The 25,971-nt window shown below is 35.3% G+C and overlaps 1 protein-coding gene across 3 annotated transcripts in view; it reads right to left on the bottom strand.

The window, feature by feature from the left end:
• Positions 1-15,970: 15,970 nt before the first annotated feature.
• The window catches only part of U2surp (U2 snRNP associated SURP domain containing), a 51,335-nt gene continuing 41,334 nt past the window's right edge, over positions 15,971-25,971 (bottom strand). The window contains exons 13-16 of one of the 3 annotated variants that reach the window (XM_033759393.1): positions 25,258-25,368; positions 22,494-22,612; positions 21,113-21,289; positions 15,971-19,884 (exon numbers count right to left, since the gene is read on the bottom strand). In XM_033759393.1, coding sequence (XP_033615284.1) covers positions 19,746-19,884; positions 21,113-21,289; positions 22,494-22,612; positions 25,258-25,368 — 546 coding nt within the window. In that variant the 3' untranslated portion in view covers positions 15,971-19,745. The remainder of the gene's footprint in view (positions 19,885-21,112; positions 21,290-22,493; positions 22,613-25,257; positions 25,369-25,971) is intronic. The other 2 variants (XM_010608167.3, XM_010608168.3) reach the window with 2 other exon arrangements.

Below are 25,971 nucleotides of genomic sequence, written 5' to 3'. Positions count from 1 at the left end.
ATCACTCCCCACAGCACAGATTCCAGGGGCTCCCCCAGCAGACTCAGGAGGCTAAGCACTTGCTATTTGCCCTCAGCCTGAATGAATCAACCCACTGATGAATACAGCAGTCCCATAATCCAATCACCTTCCAAAAGCCCCATCTCTGAATACACGAGACTTTGGGGGAACATTTTTTATCTAACCCACAGCAATGCATACAGACCTGGATGCATCCACCATGCCCAGCATGTCTCTGTAATTTCCATTCTATTTAGCACCTCCACAATCCATTCCACCAAGCACAGCACAAGAGCTAACCCCTCAGAGAGTTGCACAAATTTGTGTTAGCATTTTTCAGTATTATTCCTAGATGAGACACAACTTTATTACCATCTCAAGCTGCCCTTTTCAATTCTAATATTCTCATATTCTGTGCATCCCAAGAGGCCCCTTCCCTGACAAAGATATTTACCTTAGATATGTGTAACTTCCAGGAGTCTAAAATATGATCCTAAAGCTATTAGCTAGCACAGTGACTTTTATCTTCTCTAACACAGAAGTCTTAATAAGTCTTTTAAGTTATTCTTTGCATAGCTCTCCTTTATCCCTTCTGTGTGGGCAGGACTTGTTATAAACTATATCTTGGATCTACCAGGGGACCCACAAAATGAGGCCCTCATGCCATTTTATTAGCCCAGTACATTATATTCATGATGGCAAGAGAGAGAGAGAGAGAGAGAGAGAGCGCATTAATATCCCCCAGAGACTTGAAATGATCTAAAGATTTTCTTTGAAAATGAAACAGAAAAGAGAAGTCCCAGCCTGAAAAAGTCAGGCTCCTAAATTACTTCTGCTCTCAAGAAGCCAGGTAAGTGACTTTCAGAAAGAAAATCAACGCTGAGAGGTCCCCTTCTGGATACTGGGTTATTCCAAGAAACACTGTGGAACTTTGAGCATTTCTCAGAACCTACCTGAAGGGCTTGCTCATTGAAATACAGATTAGTGGACCCCACCAGAATTCTGGTTCTGTAGGCCTGGGATGGGAGCGGGGACAAGAATCTGCATTTCTAACCAGTTCCTAGGAATCAGATGCTGCTGGTTTGGAGGCTTTGCTCTAAGACCACTGGAGTCCGGGATGAGTCACTGTTTGGGGACGCCCTAAGAGAGCCAAAGTACAATAAGCTCATGCTAGTACCTCAGTCCAACTGCCCCTGGCCCTCAGTCCGCACTGGCTGCACTGTGAGCAACACCTCAGGAGTCCAGCCCTCCCTAGAGGGGCCCTAGGCCCATTCAATGTGGTCTCAGGACTAGGGCTGTCTGTGCAGTTCCTCCCTGGTGCTTGTTTCTGCCTCTATCTTTGTCCCTGGTAGAATGGCTACATAAGATCAGGAAATCGAGATATTTTCATCCTTTCTCTGCCCCACCCTCCTATCTCCCTCAAGTCTTTCTGTTTCTTCACATTTTGTTTAGCTTTTTCTTTTGTTGTTTTGTTGTTGGTGGTTGGTTGGTTGGTTTTTCCTAGTTCTGGGATGGAACTCGGGGCCTCTTGCCTGCTAGGCAAGTGCTCTACCACCAGGAGACACCCCCAGCCCTCCCTCTTCACACAAGACTCCATCCTCCCTCTACACCTGCCTCACCTCCTGACTCCACAACTTCTGCCCTCAAAAGGGGACTACTGGCATATTTGGGGAGGGAAATTTAAAAACCTGTCAAAATGGTACAACATTCTGCTTCTTTCATATAGCAATTCCACTCCAAAAGGCTTCCTTCAGGGCACAGATTCCTTGAAGTGGTCTCACAATCTCACAACAATCTTAGTACCATGTTTGTAATAAAGTAAAATGGAAACAACCTAAATGTTTGTCAGTATAGTGGGGCCTCAGTTCACAAACTCAGTGATTCCGGTTGCCATCCAAACTGGACAAGAACCAAATCAAATTTTCCATAAGGCCAACGTCGAGCCTAGCCACTGAATTTGATCCGATTCTCATCCAACTGAGTTTGTGACCAGAGTTACGGAAATAATCCAGTTCATCAACTGAGTATCGCTGTAGTAGAGAACTAGGCAAATTTATAGTTAACAACAAGGCAGTATGTCCAGGAAATAGTTAAGTATAAAAAGCAAACTGAAAGTGTGGGGGCAAAGCATGAATAGAAACGAATTCAGGAAAAATAACAAGTGTTAGCCCCTAACACTGGGAATTCTCAATTTACAGTGTATATATCCTAAATGTCAAAAATGTCTATTACCCCTTTTATTATCTCTGAGTATGTACAGAAATTTACTTAAGATCTCCACTTAAACTGTTTTCTTCCAGAAACCTATACCCCAGCCCAGGCTGCTTCCCCAGCCCCAACCCTGCTTCCTTGCAGCCCTCTCTCTCCCTTTCACACAGTGACGTCTCATCCCTGTAATTCTCAACCCTGTCTCCAAGAAGCTTCTCGGGTCCCTGATCAAAACCTGTCTATAGCAGGGTGTGTTGCATCTCAATATGTTCAGTTCTGCCCAGAAATAGGTTCCTAAGAAAATGTAATAGGAATATATAAAAGAAGAATTTATGGAATAATTTAGACCTACTGCCTTATTTTTTTTTAATTCTGAAGTAATGAGTATATTGTATTTTTATACTGGGACTTTGGTTATGAAACCTGACACCTCAAGGTCAAAATATATTCCAATTAATTCTGCTGAATTATAGGTCAGATCATATCATTCCCATGCCAAGAAACCCCTGAGGTTCCTATGGAACAAAGTCTAAAATTCTCAGCCTGCCATTCCAAGTCCTCTGGAATAAGGCTCTTACTTATCTCGTGATCCTGACGCTGCAGTGCATCTCTCCTGTGAATGCAGAATGCTGAAGGGGTAACTGCTCCTGAGTAGACTCCATGAAGTGTGGGTCATAGACTGGTGTAGGCGCTGCCAGTCATCCAGGGACTTCTCCCTTTCCCTCCCCCACCTCGGCTTTTCCTCGGGTACCTTCTCCTGTCCAGAGAGAGAAAACTGGGGGGCAGGATCCAGATGTTAGGAAGTGTTTGACAAAAGACGCTTTGATACAACCCGGAGGAGTTTGTTCAAAATCTGAATCATTCAAAAATCAGACCGGGCCGGGCGTAGTGGCGCACACCCCTGTAATCCCAGGGCTTGGGAGGCTGAAGTAGGAGGATCGCTGTGAGTTCGAGACCAGCCTGGGCTACACAGTGAGTTCCAGGTCAGTCTCAACTACCTAGTGAGACCCTGTCTCAAAAACAAAAAACAAACAAACAAGCATCAAACCCAAATTTTCATCGATTCCCTTAGCTACCAAATTCCTTAGTATGGCAGGCTGAACAATTGTCCCCCCACATCGACCCGCATTGCTTGACACCACTGAAGAGGGAACAAACCGAGAATACTCCCCAGTGATGAAGCACCTGAGAGACGCCACAGGAAGAAGGGCACTTCTGCAATCCCAAGCCCTTTCTTAGAGCTGAGGCATTGATGAGCATGATGAAGACAGGCTCGGGTATAACTGAAGGCGAGGCAGAGTTCTGTCCACGTTTTACCCACTCTGGCCCTTCGCACTCCTCTCCTATCCACTTTCTTGCAAATAAAGTTCTGATGCACATATATTTTTCTATATTTTTTATTATTGCTTTGAACCAGATTTCTAAAAATGGGATTTCTGGGTCAAAGTGCATTGAAATATTTACAGTATGGCACATTTGGCCAAATGCGTTTTTAAAGTGTACCAATTTATAGTACAATAAGAAAAAGAAAAGAATGTCTTTGAAATATTTTTATTTTATATAACTGTTTAAAATCATTCCAAATATATGTTCACAACTTTAATTGGCAGGAAGGGAAAAAACCGAGCATTCTGGAGAGGAAAGGAATCTCACTTCTAAATTCGGTAGTTCTTAAACTTGGCTCTACATCACAGTTACCTGAGAATCTTTTAATATTACGTGTCCACTGAAGCCCCTTGGAGAAATGGCTGTTTTGGGTCTGGAGTAAAAAATGTAAGACCAGCCTGAAGAATTAGTCATTTCAGAAAATTACAAAGTTACTATCAAGAAATCAACCAATAACAAATGCTGGTGGAGCTGTGGGGAGAAAGGAACCCTTCTCCCTTGTTGGTGGGAGTGCAGACCGGTGCAACCACTGTGGAAATCAATATGGAGATACCTCAAAGAACTAGGATTAGAGGTTCCATTTGATCCAGGCATCCCTCTGCTGGGTATCTTCCCAAAAGAATTAAAAGAATCATACCACAGTGATATATGCACACCCATGTTTATAGCGGCACAGTTTGTAATAGCTAAAACATGGAAGCAGCCCAACTGCCCATCAACTGGAGGCTGGATAAAGATATGGTTTTTCTATAAAATGGAATACTAAATACTCAACCATAAAGAATGAGAAACCAAAGACATTTATAGCTAAATGGATGCACATTGAGGCTATACTCTCAAGTGAAATAAATAGGACACACATGTGTAAATATCAAAAAATATATATCAACAAATATATATAAATTTATATCAATAAATTGATATATAAATATATACCAATAAATATATAAAATATATATCAACAAATAAATGTCAACAAAATATCCCTGATGTGAGAAACTAAAAGTGTAAATAAGGTTCATATTGTATAATTGATAATGTGAAATAAGAAGAAAAGAGCTAAACAAGTAGGGAAAGTAGGAAGGGTAGGAGAAAGGAAAAGAAAAAATAAGAAAAGGAAAAAATGGAAACAAAGTCTTTGTAAATAGGGGAGGGTGGAAGGGGTGAAGGCAGGACAGGGGTGTGGGGAAAAATAAGAACCAAGATACATCATGTAGAGGTACAAGATCCCAATGATGAATGTACTCCTAAAAAGTACTAGTAAACTTAATGACAAAAATTAGGAAGTTATAAAAAGGAGCAATGTTAGCTTTCAAAATGATTTGGGAGCAAACTTGAATAGGCTCTGCCACTAGCCAAAGAGAGGAATTCAAAGGTAAGAACTGTAATTAAAGCATGTCCAACATATTGAAATCCATGAGGTTATAATGAGACTAAAGGTAAAAAATTTTCAGTGGTCACTTTGGAGAAAGATAGTGATATACCAGCATCAAAGTAATTTTGAAAAATAGAAACTAAAGGGGGAAAAAAATCAAGCATTCAGGCTGCTGTTCCTGTGTGAACTGTATGGTAAAGTAGACAGAGAGTAGCTGAAGGGAACTGTCTCTATTAACAATGCTAATCAGTGAAAAAGAAACTTGAGGATATCACCAGTTTCAACTGTAATGAATTAGTGGACTCAGGCAGTGACCATCAATGGCTGCTAGTGACACACACACACACACACACACACAGAAACAAGCAGGCATTATGTGTCTCTGAAGGAAATACATACCATCTCCTGTAAAGCAGTCTTGCCAAGATGTCTGAACCTAAATCTGATCAAATGCCTAGACCAAATTACTGATTTTCAGAAAATAAATATGGGGAGGGGCACAGTCAGCAAAGTCCAGGCTGCGTGTAAATCTTATTTTTTTAATCTTATTGAGTTTATTGGTACTTTTGAAGTATACAGTACAGTCCCATTCATCATTGGGATCTTGTACCTTTACATGACAGATCTTGGTTCTCATTTTTTCCCCATACCCCTGCCCTCCTTTCACCCTCACCCCCTCCCATATTTAAAGACTTTTGTTTCCGTTTTTCCCTTTTCTCATATTTTTTCTTGTCGCTTATTTCCTTTCCCCTACCTTTCCCACTTCCCCTATGTGGGTAAATCTTAATGGTAAACCAGTTACTTAAAAAAAATTAATGGGAAAAAATGAAATTGAGGGACATTAATAGATTAAAATTACTTAAGAGATATAATAACCAGTCATAATGCACGAGCTCATGATTTAGGCTTCAACTGAAAAAATGTTTTTTATAAGACAGCTGTGAAGGTGGGAACGCAGACAGGATTTCAGACAACACTAAAGAGCCACAGTTCATTCTTTTTCTGGTGTATAATGTTTTTCAAACAGAGAAACAAACTAAAATATTAACAAATAAAATAACATGTCCAGGTTATAGGCAGTGGATGGAATGGGTTTATTATAGTAATATCTTTTGTACATTTTTGAATTTTCTATAATTAAAAGCAAATAGATAAATATCAGGACTTAAGGTCCACCCTAAAATGCTGGACCAGAAATTCAGACCCAGAGCACCAAAATTCTGACAGCATCTTGGGATTTTTTTTTTTTTAGGTAGATACTAGAGATTGAACCCAGAATCTTTGCACTGAGCTATATCCCCAGTCCCCGTTTGTCTCTGAAGTGTATACTTTTAAAACACTTTAAATTTTTAAAAATTTTTATGAAAAAAAACAAATTTCATAGCCAAATAATAAGAGAATAGCAATAGTTATTACATTGTGTATCATTATCTTCAAATTAGTTACTCAGAGTGTAAGAAATAAACCCAAAAAATTCTTACAAAAAAATATAGTAACACAAAACTTTCTTTATAATGAACTAAAATAAACTAGTAGTATAAATGAAATAAATTAGCACATACATTGAAATATTTTTTAAACATGGAATACATAATTTGGGGAAGTATTTCAACTCTCTACTTCCTATTTTGCTATATATATATATATATATATAGAGAGAGAGAGAGAGAGAGACAGAGACAGAGACAGAGACAGAGAGACAGAGAGAGAGAGAGAGGGATTGCCAAAAAATGTATACATACTTGAAAAAGAAAAACTTGTAAAAATATTTTAATACACATCAGACATTGACTCCCCATCAATTGACTGCTTTGTCCACACGCATGTTAGGATTTTCATGATGTCTCAATAAAATTAGTATGAAAATATTTCTATGTGGGTAAGACAACATATCCATTGCTGAGACAAAATGCAAGACACTTAAAGTTAAGAGAGGAAGAGTTTAGCTAGTTCATTGTTTGTAGAGGTTTCAGTTCAGAGTTGGCTGGCTCCAAGGCAGAGTGGCATGGCAGAGGGACACTGCAGAAGAGAAACAATTCATGGCAGGCAGAAGGCAGCAAAGTAGTGAAGAGCAGCAGCACCAAACCACAAGTGACACGCGACAACACTAGCGTTTTTGCTGTCCTTTATAAAAGTCCCACCTATAGCTGCATGAGGCTAGGGGTGGGCGGCATCTAAATAAAAGCCTTAACACTAGGTTTATCTTGATAACTGACATAACCTGGGATAAAAGATTATGTCAATTCAGTCTTGGTGGATTAGGAACACAGTGGCAGGAAAGGGTGTGAGAAGCTCTGACAAGGAAAGGGTGGGAGGGCTGAGCGTCTGGTTTTCTTTGGACCACTGTTTGACATGAGGGCCTCTTCTTGACTTTTGGGTGTAGGTTTCTGGGTTTTCCAAAAACCTCACCATTTTGAGGAAAAGGGAAAATCCACACCAAAAGTTCTGACCTCCTCTGGCCCAGAGCTAAGGGATTCTCCTCAACCATGATGCAAGAAGTAGGAAACTTAGCAGAAATGGTTTTCTCTCCCATGTGGCCACACTTGACATTCAATAATACTTTTGATTCAACAAACTCAAAATTTGGAAGAATTTAAGATTCAGTTTCTGATTAATTCCCAGTGCAGGGAGATCTCACAATATTCCAATTCAAGAGTCATTTGGGAAAAAAGTCTCTCTGACTATAAATCAGTATACAGTAGAAAAATAGAAATCTGACTGAGTTGTCTGGAAAAGGACACTGCACTGCTTGATTTAAAAAAAAATTATCAGAAATGTCTCCCTTCTTTCTTCTTCCATCCTCATCCTGATACATACACCAACACTGGTATACTTACAAACAAAAACTAACCTGGCAAAACTACACATAAAAATTGAAAATAGGTTGTCACCCAAAGACTTACATTCGTTATTATACATTTTCCATTTCCTAAAAATAGCATAGTGGTTAAAAGGGGGGAAATGGGTTACAATAGATTTATATTGGGAGTCTGGCTTTTTGCCTCAGCTGTCAGAGGAAATCAGTGTGGATCTGGAGACATGGCTGCCACTCAGCATGGCAGAGTGAGACTGCTTGAGACCCACATATTTTTCCAAATGACTAAACCAGTTACTTCACTCAAATCTCCCCCTACCAAAATCTCCCCGTTTTATAGGTTCTAGAAATCTCCCCAGCTGGGAGCAAGTAATTTCATCCAATTGAAATTACTTTTTAAAACAACGTGTCACAAATTCCTAGGGCTGCCAAAGGTGTGTTGAAATATTCATTCTCAAGTACTGGGAGTATAAAATGGTACATGTACCATACAAACTTTAAAATGTTTATATTCTTTGACCCAGTAATTCTGTATCTGAGATTCACCCATGATTTTCTGAAAGTGTATGAAAACTAAAGTGTTAGGTATAGTATTGTTCATCATAGCCTTAATTTTTAAAAATTTTTTAAGTAGAGCAACTTAAAGTTTCTAAAAGGATATTGGTGTTACAATAAGTGATCACTTGCAACCATTAAAGTTTGTAACACAGAAAGGTATATATCCATCAGGTGGAAACAACCTCCAGCAAAAATTGTTGAAGAAGGTTGAAGCTTTGATCCTTCATGATGAGTCTTGACATTGTTCTCCTCTGTGATTCTGATTTTCTTTCTTTGCCTGCTGCTGTCTCCTATCTTGCTGGTTCTCACATTTGGCTTTTCAGGTACATTCTTAATTCTCTGAATCTGCAGAGGCTTCCACTGGAGGCAAAAAAATTTTTTTTCTCAATTTAGCTCTAGATGGCTCAAATGTTTTTACAAAAAGACCCTCTAAAAATTAATGTTGCCTAATCACAGCTCCAAAATATTTACCAAAGTATGTTCAGTGGAACTTTACCCCTCTGAAATTAATTAGGTTTCAGGTGTATAGTACATGTCTTCTACTTGTGGATACTAATACTGAACATGTTCAAAGTCCCAAGTGACTCATCAGATTACTCATGCATGGATGATGAAGATGATAATCACTTTGATGTTGGCCATGAGAGTCAAAGTTCTTGTGACAACGATTTAGAATTGACCAATACAGAGACAGGGAATGCAGACCTCCTTGATTTGGGTTATGAAGAAAACAGCTATATGAGTACATATTTGAATGTACAGAATGGTCACACAACCAAATGGAATAATCCAATATTAGAAGTAGGTCTGAAAATAATAGTGAGGATCTGGCAGGGGTGAAACCTACTGGTCAGAATGCCAGCACTGCCATTCAGTGTTGCAAACTGCAATGGACAAAATGCTACAGGATATTGTGAAGTATACACATGCTGAAGTACAAGTACAATGTTCTGTGTGCACCAATAGCCATACGCAAAAATGTATTTATGTTACCTCACTAGCTGAACTGAAAGCATTCATAGGTCTGTACTTAGCAGGGTTTTCTCATGGTAAGTGCAGGAACATAAAAGTGATGAGTGTGGGCTGGAGGTTTGTAGAATAACAATGACAATGAGATCTGTCCTTCAAAATTGCCTGAAGTTTATGACAAAACCATTCAAGAAAGAAAAAAGAATTGATAATCTGGCTATCCGCTGTTTCAGAGATTTGTGCTTGTCAAACAATTTACACACTATTGAACATTTTGCATTTCATGGTTGCTGTAGCTTCAGACAGTACATGCCCCCCACCAAAATCCTTCAAAATATGGCATAAAATTTTGTGCCCTTGTAGAAAGATGTGAAGACTTAGCATGCTTTCAATTTAGAAATTTATACTGGAACTCAGCTACCAGGTCCTTATTCATATAGTAATAAACCAAATAATGGTGTGAACAGACTTTGCTGCTCCCATCTCTCAAACTAATTGAAATGTGCATTTGACATGGTTTACCAGTTTCCAACTGATGTTACATTGTCTAACAGAGCACAAGCTGACTGGCACAGGAAGTGTATAAAGGAAAAGAACATAAATTCCAAAAGAAATACTGCAATTTCAAAACAAAGATTTGTATAGTACAATCTTTTGATTTCAGAAAGATATAACATTGGCCTTGTGTATGGCAAAGAAAAACAAATTGATACTGCTGTCAGCATTGAACTACGATGGAAATATTAATAAGAAAATGGAAGTCTCAATGATAACTTTCTACAAAACCAAAGGCAGAATAGAAGTTATTGATGAGTCATGCAACTATGACGTCACTTGAAACACAAAGCATTGGCCAATGTGTTGTTTTACTTGATCCTAAACATGTGTAACATAAGTAATTTAAGAGTTTACAAAGAAAATAACAAACGCAAAATACCACAGAAAAAAATTTTTAGAGGACTTGGATTGGAATTTATAAAAGTAAATTTATAGCAGAGAAAAAACAAAATGTTTCTGCCCAGGGAACTATGCAAAACAATTGTGGAGCACACTGGTAAACTGACAGGTGAACAGGGCAGGAGCAGCATCACAAAGACCTACTGTGACAACAGGAAATAAAAGATGTCAAATGTACACTGCAAAAAAGGACAGGAAAACAAAACATACATGCTGTCAGTGTGATACTTGTGAATGGAACATGCAGTTTTCAGTGTGATGACTGCTTTGGGTGTGACAGTTTGAATCAAAGATTTTTGTGGTAGACATTTGCTTGGATTTATATTGCAGTTCACATAGGTTTTTATTTCTGACATATTTTAGGGTTTTTAAGCAAATAAGTAGCTGATGTGAAAACATTGATGCCTATCCTAAGTATTCATTACATATTTGATATTTTATTAATCTTATTTTCCTGTTAAGTGCACATTGTATAGTAGGAAGCTCCTGACAAAACAGGAAGACAAGAGAGGTGACAAGAATGGCCTGCCACACAAGAAAGTAAGTACATGTACTGTCAGTATAAGAGAATATACAGTTGTCATGTGTAAAGGCTGCCTTGGGTGTGATAACTGAAGCAGATTATTTTTGTTATAGCATTCTATTGCTATTTTCATTGTAGTTCGTATAGAAATTTATTTCTGATGTTATATCTTTGGTTTTGTAAGCAAGTACACAGATGATGTGAAAATGTTGATACTTATTCTAAGTGTGCAATACATATTAAGAATTTAAATTAGCCAGGTGTGGTGGCACACGCCTGTAATCCCAGCATTCGGGAGGCTGACGCAGGAGAATCGCTGTGAGTTTTGAGACCAGCCTGAGCTACATAGTGAGTTCCAGGTCAGTCTCAGCTACATAGTGAGACCCTGTCTGAAAAAACCAAAAAAAAAAAATTAAATTGTATAATTGATAATGTGAAATAGAAGAAAAGGGCTAAAGGAATAGGGGGAGTGGGAAGTGTAGAGAAAGGAAAGAAGGGAAAAGAAAAAATATGAGAAAAGGAAAAAAATGGAAACAAAATCTTTGTAAATAAGGAAGGGTGGAGGGATGAAGGGAAAAAATAAGAATCAAGATATATCGTGTAAAGGTACAAGATCCCAGTGATGAATGTAACCGTACTGTATGCCTAAAAAGTACCAATAAACTCAATAAAAAAATTAACTTTATTGTATTGATATTTTATGTTCCTTTTAACTACACATCATGTAATAAAATAAAAGCTTCCTTACAAAACAGCAAGACCAGTGAGGTGTCAAGTATGTCCTACAAAAAAGGCTAGGAAAGCAAAACTTAAGTGCTGTCAGTTTAAGTGATAAACATGGATGGAACATGCTATTGTCTGCCTTAGGTGTGAATTAGTATTTTATGTAGAGTTCTATTGGGCATATTCATTGTAATTCATGCAGAAATTTGTTATTTTTAAGGCTTTCTATACCAAAAAAGTCAGTATTAAAAATAGATGCTTTTTTGTAAACAGTAAAAATTCAAGTTTTTTTATATTTTTCCAATTAAGTACTCATTAATATAAAACTCATAAAATTTAAATAATTCAACAGAAATAGTCTAAAGAATAAACATGGGGATTGCACATCCACAATAATGCACCTTTATGATAAAATTGGCATTATTCCCCACAGAAAGCGATTAGAGCCTATACTTTGTAACGGGTGATAGCCAGGAGTCTTTGGGCCTTTGGAGTCCAGGCATTATTGTGTATGGTTGGTCAAGTCTTGTTGGACCACATAATTACCAAGAGCTAGGTTTGCAGGGAGGTACATGAATTACTATAAAATTTGCCTCATCAAGCCCTATAGGAGCTAATCTAGATTAAAGATGATCAAGATGAGAAATTCACCTACAAAAGTCGAATCCCAGGCATGGTGGCACATGCCTGTAATCCCAGCACTCAAGAGGCTAAGGCAGGAGGATCACCTGGAGTTTGAGGCTAGCCTGAATTACACTGTCTTAAAAAAAGTTATATCTCACACAAAATACCAGTGCTCAAAGGTCTTGGGGTCTGCATAACATTTTTTCATACATGAATTAAAGAAAGTGGTAATATGTGGTTTTATATCTATGTCCACCTTTCTTCTTACAGGGCAGTAATTCGGTCAAACATACAGAGGTGTGTACATAATCAGGTAAAGAGAAATACCACTTTATCCAAGAGCATAGTTTCTCATATTTACCTTATCTGAAACATATCTTGTAAGGAAAGAACTAAAAATCTGCAGAGAAAGTAGGGAGACAAAAAGGAGAGGTAAGGAGGACAGGATAAGTCTTCTACTTCCTTCAAAAGATCACTATATCCTCCATTTTCTTCAAAAAGGTGTTTCAACAGAGGTAAACCATTTTCCTTTTAGTCTTTTGGGGCTTTGCAAGATCCTCAAAGTTCCATGAACCCTCAATGGGTGCTATGCAAGGACGTATGAAGAAAAAATGACAAAGGACCAAGGTAGCATCACTAAAAGTAGCTCAAAGGCTATTTTCTTACAATCTGAGTTACATAAGGAGATATGAAGTACATGAAAAGCTATCAAGGAATGAACCATGTAGCTAAGGCCTCTGAATTCTACAAACACTAGCACTTGAAGGGAATCATCTGAACTCTGGTTAGGACAGTATGTCATGATTATTAGTCATGAATATTTTAAAGATAAGCTATTCCAGACAGTTCAATTCTACAACTTATGAACAGCTCTGAAATATAGTGGGCAGAATAACACCACCAAACAACTCATTCTTTATACATTGTTATAACCTTATTATATATTGATAAAAGTTATAAAGTACATGCAAATAAAGAATATTCTGAGTACTGTCATGTTTCATGTCAGTCATGAGAACAAGTAAAATGGTAACTGCCTGCTCAAAGACTTTCTCAAATACACCTGCTTTATAAGCCAAACGAAGCATACATTCAAGCAGTCATTTCAGAATTAAACCAGTATTTTTAGATGTAGATGCCTCTTGAGAAATGCTTGATGAATGGTATTTCTGCTTTGTGGCACTTACACATATATAGTATTTGACAGATTTAAACATTCTGCGTATTTTCCTAGAAATAATATGTTCTTAAAATACAACAGGATGTAGCAGAAGTTGAGGGTAAGCATCCTATGAAATATATAACCTAAATAATACATGATCTTGAGGCTTATGGGGCTTAGGTCCACATTAAGTGCATAATATGCACTTAGAAAAGATAAAAAATTTACAGTAGTTAGGACACTTTGTTTCCTGATACCTCACTAGGCCCTAAAAAAGCCTGTATTAACCCCAAACCACTTATCCAAAAGTGAAGGATGTGACAGACCCTTTTAACAAAATGATAGTATGATCAAAAGCCAACTGAAAAGCATTCTCCTAAATACTTTTCATAAACTTCTCATACCCAGTAGCTACTTCACAAGGCAATAAAACAAAGTACTCCAAAGTTAAGAAAAACCATCCAATACCACTTCATGCAATAGTATTATTTAGCTGCTAAGGTAGTTGACCGAAAGTAGGTATTCTTTTTAAATTCAATGTTTCAGTTATATGGAAGACCCAAATAGTGTTTGTTTGTTTGTTTGTTTGATTTTGTGGTTTTTTTTTTTGTTTTTTGGTACCAGGGATCGAACTTGGGAACTTGTGCTTGGAAGGCAGGCACCAGAACCACTGAGCTAAATCCCCAGTCCCCAAATAGTTTGATTAAAAACAAAGTTATGCTCTTCCAGACACTTAGCTTTGAGAACTCCAAAGAGCTTTACAGTATCCTGAGGCTATTACTACAAAGCCATTATTTCTGAGTAGAATTTAAAGTATAATTTCCTTTTCAAATTCCATAGTTTTAGCTCCCTAGTCTAATAGTCAGTGTAATTTTTTACTGCTAAATAATATAAAAATATAAACCCTAATTTGCAGATATACATAGAATGCAAGTTTAATTACACTCACTTTTTTAAAAACTTTTTTGTTTTCCCTCAGGATACTGTTTTCTGTCCACTCATTCTGTGAAAATTGCTTGTTGCTCAGTTCTGGTAATCTGTATGGATGTTTTGTTTTTTACTTTGAACATGGACAAAAAACTCCACAAAACTCCCTATTATTTTCCAGGATCTTTCCACATGTGTCCATTTCAGCTGATTGTTTTATGGGATTCCTTTCAAAACTACGGCTAGTGAGTTTTTAGAATAACAAATAACTGATGAGAAATATTTTTAAAAATCTACACGCAACAGTAGCATGTGGTAGTTGAGTCCATAAATCCCAGTTACCTGGAAGACCAAGGCTGGAGGATCCCAAGCTTAAAATATTTTTCTACAAAATTAAAACCTAAAGATGAGAACAGACTTTGACATACTTAGTATGCAATAAATGTCAGCACATCACCAAATTTATAAAATGTTAACCAAATTAAGTATAAAAAGGTATCTCTTAAAGGGATCAGTATTGCACAATGTTTTTTCTCATTTTAGATGTAAGATGTTCCCACTGAAAGCTTAAATAACTACTACTATATGATAACCATGCGCTCTGCTCTCTTCTATGGTTGATGCAGGGTGATTTCACACTTCACAGCATTGGGTAAAATATATACCTTCAAAGCAAATTAATTTTGAAAGTGTAGTAAATTAATATAAATTATCATACTCAAATACTTTTCTGATGTCATATATTGTCTGATGAAAATTCTGGCATATAGTAAGCTTGCTTGTATATTAATACTCAGTTTGCCCAAGGTGGCAGTGGGCAGAGGGGCGGCTTGTGTTTTAAAAAGAAAATTATTTTCCAATGTCTTAGAAAACAGTGTTAACAGATTTTTAGAACTTTTTGATGTTTAAAGGTACTAGAACATGGTATAGTGGTAGACGAGGGAGGGAAAGCCTCAAGGTGAAGTCAAACTTGGATTTGAATACCAGTGTTCCTGTACTAGGTGTACAATCTTTTGGAATCTTCTCACTTACAGAATGTGGTTATGAGAAGTAAGAAAAATGGTGCAATGTGTGGGAGCTGTTTCACAGGTACATTTCAATTTTGCAAGATGAAAACATTCTAAAGATTGGCTGCACAACTGAATACACCCAATACCACTCAACTGTACAATTAAAAATGGTTAAGATGGTAAAATTTTAAGAATATTTTACCATAATTAAAAACATCTTAAAAAAGAACCAATGTATTATTATTTAATGTGATGATACTGTGGTTGTTTTGAAACAAAACAGATACAAATAAACTGATACTGGATGCTTGTTGTACTATTCTTTTTGTACATCTTAACATTTTCTTAAGTGAAATAACATAAGCAGCAAAAAACATGAATAAGAAAATAAAATTTTCTTGTCAGAATACAAGAAAAATAAGTGATTATATGATTATAGTTTAGACAAGTAAAATGTAACATTTTAGCTATGAGTGATTTAGCTATGAGTAATAAATGCCACACATCACTGTTACTCTGGAGAAAGCTGCTACAAACTAGATATGGTTTCTGAGCTTGCATTAGAAGAACTATAAGAGAAAATTACATGAACAGTCTAAATTTACTATGAAAACAACATTTTTATTAAAGTAATTAATTAAAAGTCAAAAACAACAACAAAAGGGAAATTCCACAACCTTTGTTTGCAACTATATAATCTTTATGTAGAAAAACTATAAAGTGACAGTCTGATCTGAAAAGCAGCTCCACAATGAACCTAATCCTTACATTAAACTAAGTTATGGAATTAGTTCACCCAAAAGAAATTGTCTTACTGTAGAGTATTTGAGCTGATTTCAACTATATTATTTTCTAAAAAATGTCTTCTGATATTTCAAGTTAGCAGAGATATAACACACAAAAGTCTGTAGAATTAAAACGATAAAACACAAATACTCCAAGCAATTACATGTGAAAATGAGTGAAGGCATTTGTATCTATAGATCGGCAAAACTATACATATTACCACTTATACATATAATCCATTTACACTGAAGTTCTGTGAGGTGGTATTGCGTAAACACCGAGACTTGAATTTTCAAGTTGGAGAAGGCTCACTCTGACAGTAGCATATTCCCACCTTTCAGCCTCTAATCACAGCACTTACCCTGGGATTTGCACTCGTGAACTAAGTCCCAGGAAGATGCTAACAAAAATAGAAGCTAAAAGGATAAGCACTCTTTTAAATCTATTCCAAAACATGCATGTGAAATAAAAGACAAAGCAATTTGCAAATGTGAGATTTCCATTTCACATGTTCCTTTAAACTAGTGTCTTCACTAGTATCTGCACTGAATCTTCTATAATTAGCTTTTCCATTTAAATATATTACAAGAGAAAAACAAAAAAGTTTATTTTTCAAATACACAGTCTCAGGTGATTACTAATTATTTTCAAAAACAATTTTCTCAGCTAAAGAAATCACTGTTGCGGTCATCTACTTTAGGTCATTTTTAGCCATAAATTTATATTTACTTTTTAAAAATAACGTTACTATCATAGCCATATAACTTTTCAGAACTTATAACACCATGAAGGTAAGTGTATACAGAATATTTCTAATAAAATGATCCTGATCAAAATCTCTTTTCAAGTACTCAAGAATATCAAAGTTTGGGGGAATACATAAATTATAAATATTTCCTTCAAGATTCTTTAACTGGGGGAAAAAGTCTCAGGGAAGCATATAAAATGGTGTACAATAAAGAAAAATTAGGTCAGTATAATTTCTGTAAACTTTAGCAGAAAAGCCAAGAACATTCTGAACCAAATAAAAGCATTCTTTTGGACCAGGGCTTTTTGTTTTGTGTTAGTTCTTTAATATCTTAACTTTTCAACATGCTACAGTTCAGAGATTCCCATATGCTTACTAAAAGTCTTAAAATATACAGTATCAAAGAAAAGATTAACCAACATGATTTTTTCCAATTACAGATCTCTGGCTGTTAAAAAAAAAAAAGACCAACACTTAACTCTCACGTGTAGAAGAGAGGCCAAGTTTAAATGGCATCAACCTGGTAAGAATCCCTGTGTATAAATGCCAGGCTAGAAAGTAAAGAATTTAAACTACATTCTTTATAAGGGTACACAATGGAAGATTTTCTCTTATGTGTAGTGGTGGTAAAGGACAATAAACATTTCTTACACAGCTAGAACAGTCTTTCTCCTATAACTAGAAGACCATAAACATTTTGGTTAGCTAGTAATTATCTTATGTAAGAATGTTCTTTAGATAAGAAATAATTAATAAACTATTGTAAAAATATGGTACAATATCTTCTTCCTTACAATCACCAATTTCTGATCCCATAAAAACTTCCATAGCATCTATGGGGAATTAACTTACTCTACATGCTTCCTCATCATAAAACTGGAAAAAAAATCAAACAATGCTATTGTAATTCAGGAAAACAAAATCAAATACTTACATTAACAAATCTAACAGAATATATTATTTTTTTGGCCTAAGCAATCCCCACTCACCTACAAAGAAGCCAGTTCTATCCAAGGTAATATAACCTACAACAGTTATATATGAACCAGATAAAGAAAACTGCTCCCTTCCAATACAGTAGGAAAAATACAGTACTATAAAAAGCACCCAAAAATCAACCTAATAGTTTTTACTTCCTCCTGCTCTGGGATAATTTTTTTTTAAAGAGAAAAAGATATAAACATTCCTTGTAACTTGACTAGAAAAAAATTATTACTTGGCCAATTATTTCTAAGACTATACAAGATACTAGTGAATTGGCAATGCCAAAATCACCAGCAATTCAATACTATTATTACTGCAAAGAAAGGTAGATTCCTGGCAATGAGCAGTAGAGAAAAACATATTTTTTTAAATGACCACAATTCTAGGTTTCAAAACATTAGCACCGAATGTTCACATTAGTTATTCTGGGCAACTTTTAGGAATTAACATTTCCTAACAAAATAGATAAACAAAAGAGTGAATGATAAGGGAATAACTTCCAAACAATACTTGCTTCTAAGAAGCATTATGTAAGATAAGATGACTGGCTAATTTCCAAAGCTACTATACATTTGCCCAGTTAGGAAGTAGCATGCCACACTGCTCAATTAATATAGCTATTTCTCAAATCATATGTACATAATATCTTATTTTCTGATTAGACAAGGTTAAGTAAAACAAGTTGAAAAGATATTTAAGCAAGGGAAATCAAAACAATCTGTTATTAAAATAGTTTTCTACTTTCTCTACTAGAGGGGGAAAAACATGAAGGGCCTAAATGAAAAACTAAAAGATTGACAAATAGTGTCAGTTCAATTCTCTGCAACCCTTTATTATATTTATAGCAATATTATCAACATTACACAAGTTTCCTCGTTTCCTCAGACTGCAGCAATTTTATTCTCATAATAGAATTCAACTCTGTAAATGGTCCATATCAACTTTCTGTACCTAAATTTACAAACCATCTGATGTTAAATTTCCTAAAAACCATTTTATTTTTTAACTTTACTTGAAACTAGACCTAAAACCATATTTTTTAAAAAAAGGTGTTCTAAACATAAATTTGTAGAAATATTCTGATACCAGTGTTTGAAACAGTCTACAGAACATTATAAAAGAGCAGCTATCATATAAAAGAATTTGACGGCTAAATCTTGTTAGAAAAGTTTTTTTTATAAATAAACTTCTTTCATGATAAAGTCAAAAGATAGAGATTTTTCTCCTAAAAATAAGTAGTTACTCAGGACATGGGTAAAGTATATTGAAACCATATTGCTTCTTGGGGAAAAAAATGTTTTAGATGCATTCTATGAACAAAACACCACGCCACATCCACTTAAGTCTTTTGATCTCTAAATACTGGTATTATCCAAGAAAACATTTTCGAAGAAATTGATTACCAAATCTACCAAGTAGGAATCTCAGGTCCCTTAATTTCAATAGTCATTTTTGTAAATATAAAACTTTAGCTACTTAAACATTGGAGATTATAAAGTGCATTATAAGAAACATAACAGTAACATCAAATTCACTTAGTAGGACTTCAAGGGACTTTTATCATCAACTGGGCAAAACAACAACATTATAGTTTTCTGTTCAGATTTTATTTGAAATCTAATTCAAACTGTCAAAGCTACAAAAGGGGGAAAGACATCTGTATTATCTTTGCTAAGTCACAATATCCTAAAACAAAATACTACTACTGCCAGCAGATCCATTATACACATTTCTGATGAAATTCATTAACACAGTAAAAATTTCATCTTGAGAAACAGCCACAATGAAAGTAATTTATACAATATAAAACAATGACAGGTCTACAGATGCAGTTACTCATGAGTTTACACATGCATTCACCAACAAACAAACAAAAAAACCAGGAATGCTCTTTCATTTGATTTTTTTGGTTTTGTTTTTTTAAAAAACATACCATCAGGCACAAACAAAATCGCATTTCCAATAAGAGACAGCATCTTAAAAATGGATGTCAGTGTTTGTTTTTCTTTGACTTTTTATGAGACCTGTGTGGTGATCTAGACTGGGATCTGGATTTCTTCCCTGATTTTTTAGGGGATCTAGACCGTGACCGCCTAGACCTCTTAGGCGTCCTTGAACCAGACGGTGATCTGAGGAAATAAAATTAATCAAGTTATCAAAGGTGCTCATATGACCAAACTGCTTACTTTTAATTGTCTAAAGTGATCTTTAAGAGGACAAGAAAAGTCACAAAAATAAAACTATACTTCTCAAATGTATATTTTGCCTATCGTATGTATGTACACACACACACACCAGGCATGAACTTATTTTGTATTTACTATATATTACATCAATGATCATCAGTAGAGCACTAGTGTGAAGTCAGATTTAAGAACACCCCCATAGCTGTACTGAATCAAAATCTTGAGGTAGGGACTGAGAAGCTGCATTTTTAACAAGCTCAATTAACTGCTACCCCCAAAATTTGAACTTCTAATCCATAAGGTAAATTTCAAGTTCGCACCTAAGATCATTCACAAAACTTAAAAAATACAGCAACTTTACACTCTATCATCTTAAAAGAAAAAGTTATCAACTACAATACCCTTTAAGTACATCACTTAAAACACTTTATTTTTATTAAGTGTTGTTCATGAAGAGTTCTAAAATAAACATGTACAACACATACACTCAGGTAGGTACATTTAGAAAAAAAGTTACTTCTTAAAGATATTACTAAAAATACTTATATAAAGGTGTTAGCATATAAAGCAGTTTTTAGCTCTCAGAAAAATTCTTTTTGTTGCCATATAAAACTTTTTTTTTTTTTTGTGGTGTTGGGGATTGAACTCAGGTCCTTGTGCTTGTGAGACAGGCCACGGAACCACTGAGTTAAATTCCCGGCCCACATAAAACATTTTTTACATGATACATTTCTGAACCACTATTATGAAACTAAAAGAGTATGACTAATGAATATGATACTGAAATAACATGATTATATGAATGATACAGTGTTTCCACAAATCTCTATCCATAAGCTTGCTAAATTTCAATTCAAAAAAATGTATTTGTCTTTTAGCTTTGACAAAATCTGAGAACATTCAACACTAAGCAGCACAATAAACAATTAACCCCTTCCACAACAAATATCGGCTATCTTTAAAATTCCTGGCTGGTCTTTAACTTCTTAGAAGCCTTCTTATATTTTAGTCATGATAGAGAGTAGGGTAGGGATATGGAGCGGAATGACTTAAAATGAAAATTTTCTAAAATCTTTTAAAAAGCATCTGACAAATTATTTTCAAAAGCTGGCAAAATGACAAAGAAATTGATATTTGAAGTATTATTTTAAAAGACAACTTGCATATTTACCTTTTGGCTTTTTTGCTAACATCTCTAGGAGAATCTTTATGAGATGACCTGGACCGTGAGCTTTCTTTATGAGATCTTTCTGAACGCTCTGATCGCTCCGATTTTGGTGATGGTGATTTCACTCGTCTACCACTGCTACTACGAGATGGGCTGGGGGATGTACTGTGCCGTCTTTTCCTAAAGAACAAAGCCCTCAAAACATTCCATAAGCGAGCAAAGGATTAGTTATTCATTTTCCTTTTAATAAATGAGCTACTAGTTTACAATAACTTTAATCTCACTAAGCACGCTAATGTTATTTCCCAACAACACTTAAAGTCTTTTCTATCAAAAACAGTCTTTGAGCCGGGGATGAAGCTCAGTGGCACTGTGCCCACCTCACAAACAAACAAAAGGTCCTGAGTTCAATCCCTAGTACAAAAAAGTCTTTGAGACAGACAACTGAATTAAACTAATCTGAATTTTCTTTTTTTATAAAAGAGATTATGGGGACAATCAACAAAATTTAGTTAAGGTTTCTGGGTTAGCTAACAGTGAAGTTTTTAAAGTTATTTTTATGGTTTGATACTTTTACTGAGGTTAAGTTAAATGAGTGTGATTAAGAAAAAGGGGCATCATACTGGCCAATTACTCTTACATGGAAGTAGAGTGGAAAAAGGAAGAATAAAAGTACAAATATTTTAATACTTGGGGAAATATCTGGAATTGTTTATACCACTGTTGTAACTTTTCTGTAAATCTGAAATTAAGCCAAAATTATTAAAAGACAAAAAGGGACACATTTTAAGCAACTGGTATAACTAAGTATATCTCTAGAGTGACAAAGCCATAATTATTTTATTTGCATTTTTTTTTAATTTGGGCAACCTCAATTCTGTTAAGCTATTGCTTAGAGATTTCTGAACTGTGAAAATAGGAAATTAAAACTAAAGGAGATATGCTTAGAAGAAGACTTAAAAGTAAGAAGCAAATAACTATAGCTGATGTACACAATTTCCTTTCTAGGTAAGATGGAGACTTAAGTTTACAGGTACAGAGCAAGAAATGCTTATAGCACAGTCTACAAGAAGACATAGCAAGCTGTTTTCTCATTTTAGCCCCAGATGTCATAGTAAATACTGTAATTGAATTCTTACATTGAACTAGGTTGAGGATACTGTATAAACCATATAAGAGGTTGATATCCTAGTTACTTAAACCCAGCAGCAACTCACTGCCTCATTTATCAACTAATTCTGCCTCCTGCAGGTAGGAGTCAAACATGTTCATCATGAAAAAACACTTTCAGAAGTTTGCTGGTATCAATGATAAAAATATTATAAAACAAAGCATCATCCCAAATCTCAGAATGAGTATACATATTAAATGAGAAATGTTGTACCTTTCCTTTCTTGTTGGAGTACACTCATCTTTCTCCTTCTTGTCTTTTGATCGAGATTCCAATTTTTCTTTATCTTTCTTATCTCTTTCTCGTTCTCTTTCTAATTCTTTCTCTTTTTCCTGTTTCATTTTTTTTAAAGAAAATATTTAGTTGTCTGAAAAATACCAGTCTAAGTTAATCCCACTTATCTAACAATATTTTCTATTTCAGGAAACAATATTTTAAATCACTACCTAAGGTATACTGCCATTTTCAAGAAAATATCAACCCTTCCAGGGAAACTACCCATTTTTCCCAACTTATACTGAATAATAATACTAGCAAAAGCAGCTAAATATTTATCGAATGTTCAGCATAGTCTAACCAATGTACTTAACAATTTTCCATATACCATTTCATGTAACCTTTATGATACCCTAGAATAATACAATTATTCTCCTAGAGATGAAAAACACCACCAAGAAAGATTAAATACAATATCCATGGTTACACTGGATGAAGTCAGGATTTCAGTCCAAGTATTAGAGCCAGAGCTCTTCCTCCCCATGCCCCACCCACCAAAAAATCAGAAAAGTTAATAATGTACCAATCTTTCCATCACAAATTATAATTAACTACAAAATGTGATTCTTCTCACTGTATAGTAAATTGACTTAAAGAAAAAGAGCTATCAAAGGAAGACTGAAAGGATAATTCATAATAATTCTCTATCAAGATATTATTTATTGGTAAAAAGCAAGTATTATAATGAAATTTAAATATTTATAAAAATATAACTATAATTGTATAAACCAGAAATTGCTTATCTTCATATAACTACCAGTTTTCACTTGAAATTCTGAATTGTGTTGATAATAGTATGATTAAGAGTGATTATAGACATAAACCTATGAAGCCAATTTAGTTCTTCAATATCAAGAATTGCTCTATGGGGCCAGGGATTTAGCTCAGTGGTTCTGCTGCCTGCCTTGCAAACACAAGGACCTGAGTTCAATCCCCGGTACCAAATAAAAAAAATAAAAAATAAAAAATAAAAGAATCGCTCTATAAATTGTATGCATCAAAAGAGTTATGACAGTTGACTCTTCTAATTTTTTTTTTTTTTAAATGAAAAAGGCCTATACTACATGCAGGCAAACTTTTTTGTAAAGAGCCAGATAAATATTTTCTGCTTTGGGCTAGAGATGTAGTTCAGTGGCACCGCACGTGCCTGGCAAGTGCAAGGTCTTGAGTTCGATCCCCAGTACTGCAATATATATATATTTTCTACTTTAAGAGCTACATAATGTCTTTGTCACAACTACTTAACTCTGCCACTGCAGCATGAAAGTTACTACACAGGCAATGCTTAAGGGAATGATCATGGCTGTATTCTAATAAAACTTTATTTGCAAAAATCAAGCAAAGACCATATTTTGCTGCTGACAAGTTCCTTCAGAAAATACAATCTTTTCTCCCAATTACAATGGTATGCAAGGAAACTCAAGTGGTACTCATTTGGGGCTTGATATACCAAGGACTATGTGCACCTCAAGTTTCATCTTCCATGCAGATCAGTATCCTGCCACCATTCTCAAAGGGACACCCCAAAAGGTTACAGATAATTAGCATCTCCAAATATAACACAGACAGTATAAATTTAAAAAGTAGTGCTAGGAGAACCAGGCATGGTAATGCAAGCTTGTACACCAGCACTTGGCAAGCTAAGGCAGATTCACAACAAGTTTAAGGTCAGCCTGAGCTACACAGATGGAACTACATAGTGAGACCTTAAAAAACCAAAAAAAGCAAAACAAAACAACTGTGGTGCTTGGAGACTAGCTTCCTCTGATAATGTGTAAGATGCATTTTCCTGACCGATAATCAAAATTATTTCCTGACCAAAATGTATATTTCATAGAAGGCATACTAATAAACTTTTAAAATATCTTAAACATTGTCATTCAATAATAAAGAACAATTGTAATAACAATAGCTACTATTTAACAATCTTGCAAAAAACTGGGAATATCAATCTATGTTTCAGAGAGAAAAGCCCAGGGGTGCAGAGCAGTGTGGCAATAGGATTCCCTAGGACTATACAGGGACAGTCACTTCACTAGACCACTCTAGATCACCTGTTCTGTATATTAAGAGCTTTGGAATGATCATAAACTCATCTCTATAACACTTTCCTATTTCTCTATGTAATTTCATTTATTATTACAGTTAAAATAGTCCTAACAATATTTCAGGGTTCCTTCAACAATTACCACGTGGAGTTTCTTGTTTGAAAAATTCTTTCATATTCCAAAATGTTGATACACACAAGGATACAAAGTCCTTCAAAACCTTAGAATTCAATGATGAGGTATTCTATCACTTTCAGTCCCTTCCTGGAAACAATGGGAAAGGAGTCCTAAATGAATTTCCCACACCATGTCAAACTGTGTCTCCACCTTTGTCTCTGGGCCACTTCTTCGGGCTGTTGGTGTGTTACTGTCACAAATGTAACTTTGTCTACCAGTTCAGAATCACCTCTTACATAGGATTAATCCTTCAGTCCACAGGCAAAATCATGTGCTACTGCCTGAAGATCTCTTTTCCAAGATAAAATTTGTTTTAAAATATCAAATTTCAAATGTTTCTAATTACCTACCAGTATTGAAGATTTACAAAAAGGATATAACTAAAATATAGTTTAAGTATGCCAATATACTAATTTCTAGGAAATCCAACAAATAGCTTTAGAAAATGCATATTATTGAAAATACTTAATCCTTACTCGTTGAAGAAGTTTATCTCTGTAGTGTTCAACTTGCTCTTGGAAACTTTGGCCTGGTTTTTTAGGTCTTTTTCCAGATTCCAATTCATCCTGAAACTTCATAACTTTGAGCTGTGAAATAAGACATTTTCAAATTGAGTATTTTTTACTACCTATAATTTCTCAAGCACTCTTCCTTCTACAGTAAAGGGATAACTGATTAGGACTTTGTCAACATATAACCTCAACATAAATATTTTATCTGAAAAAGGGCAGGTGTCAAACAAACTCAACCATGCAAAATCCAAGTTATCAGACACCAGCTATGGAAGGACTCAAAAACCATGAACTGTATGCTTCATATTTAGAAGAACTTACTTATTTCTCAACAATAATGAATTTGGTATCTGGTTCCCTCAATTAGAAAGGCATAGCACCTAAAGACATACTGTCATAAAAAGCTTTTTAAAAAAATTACTTTTAAATGAAAAAAAAAAATTTTTTTTAAGGGCCGGAGATTTAGCTCAGTGGTTCCAGCACCTGCCTCACAAGCTCGAGGACCTGAGTTCGATCCCCAGTACCTCCCCCACAAAAAAAGTAAAATAATTTTGAGCCGGGGATTTAGCTCAGTGGTTCCGGCACCTAAATCACAAGCACAAGGACCTGAGTTGAATCCCTGGTACAAAAAAAAAAAAAAAAAAAAAAAAAAAAAAAAAAAATTAAAAAAAAAAAAAA

Source organism: Fukomys damarensis, unplaced genomic scaffold (assembly GCF_012274545.1).
Source record: "Fukomys damarensis isolate Sample0158 unplaced genomic scaffold, DMR_v1.0_HiC HiC_scaffold_37, whole genome shotgun sequence".
Classification (NCBI taxonomy): domain Eukaryota; kingdom Metazoa; phylum Chordata; class Mammalia; order Rodentia; family Bathyergidae; genus Fukomys; species Fukomys damarensis.
Note: the sequence above shows the minus strand (reverse complement) of the source record. Positions and strands in the feature narration are given on the sequence as shown.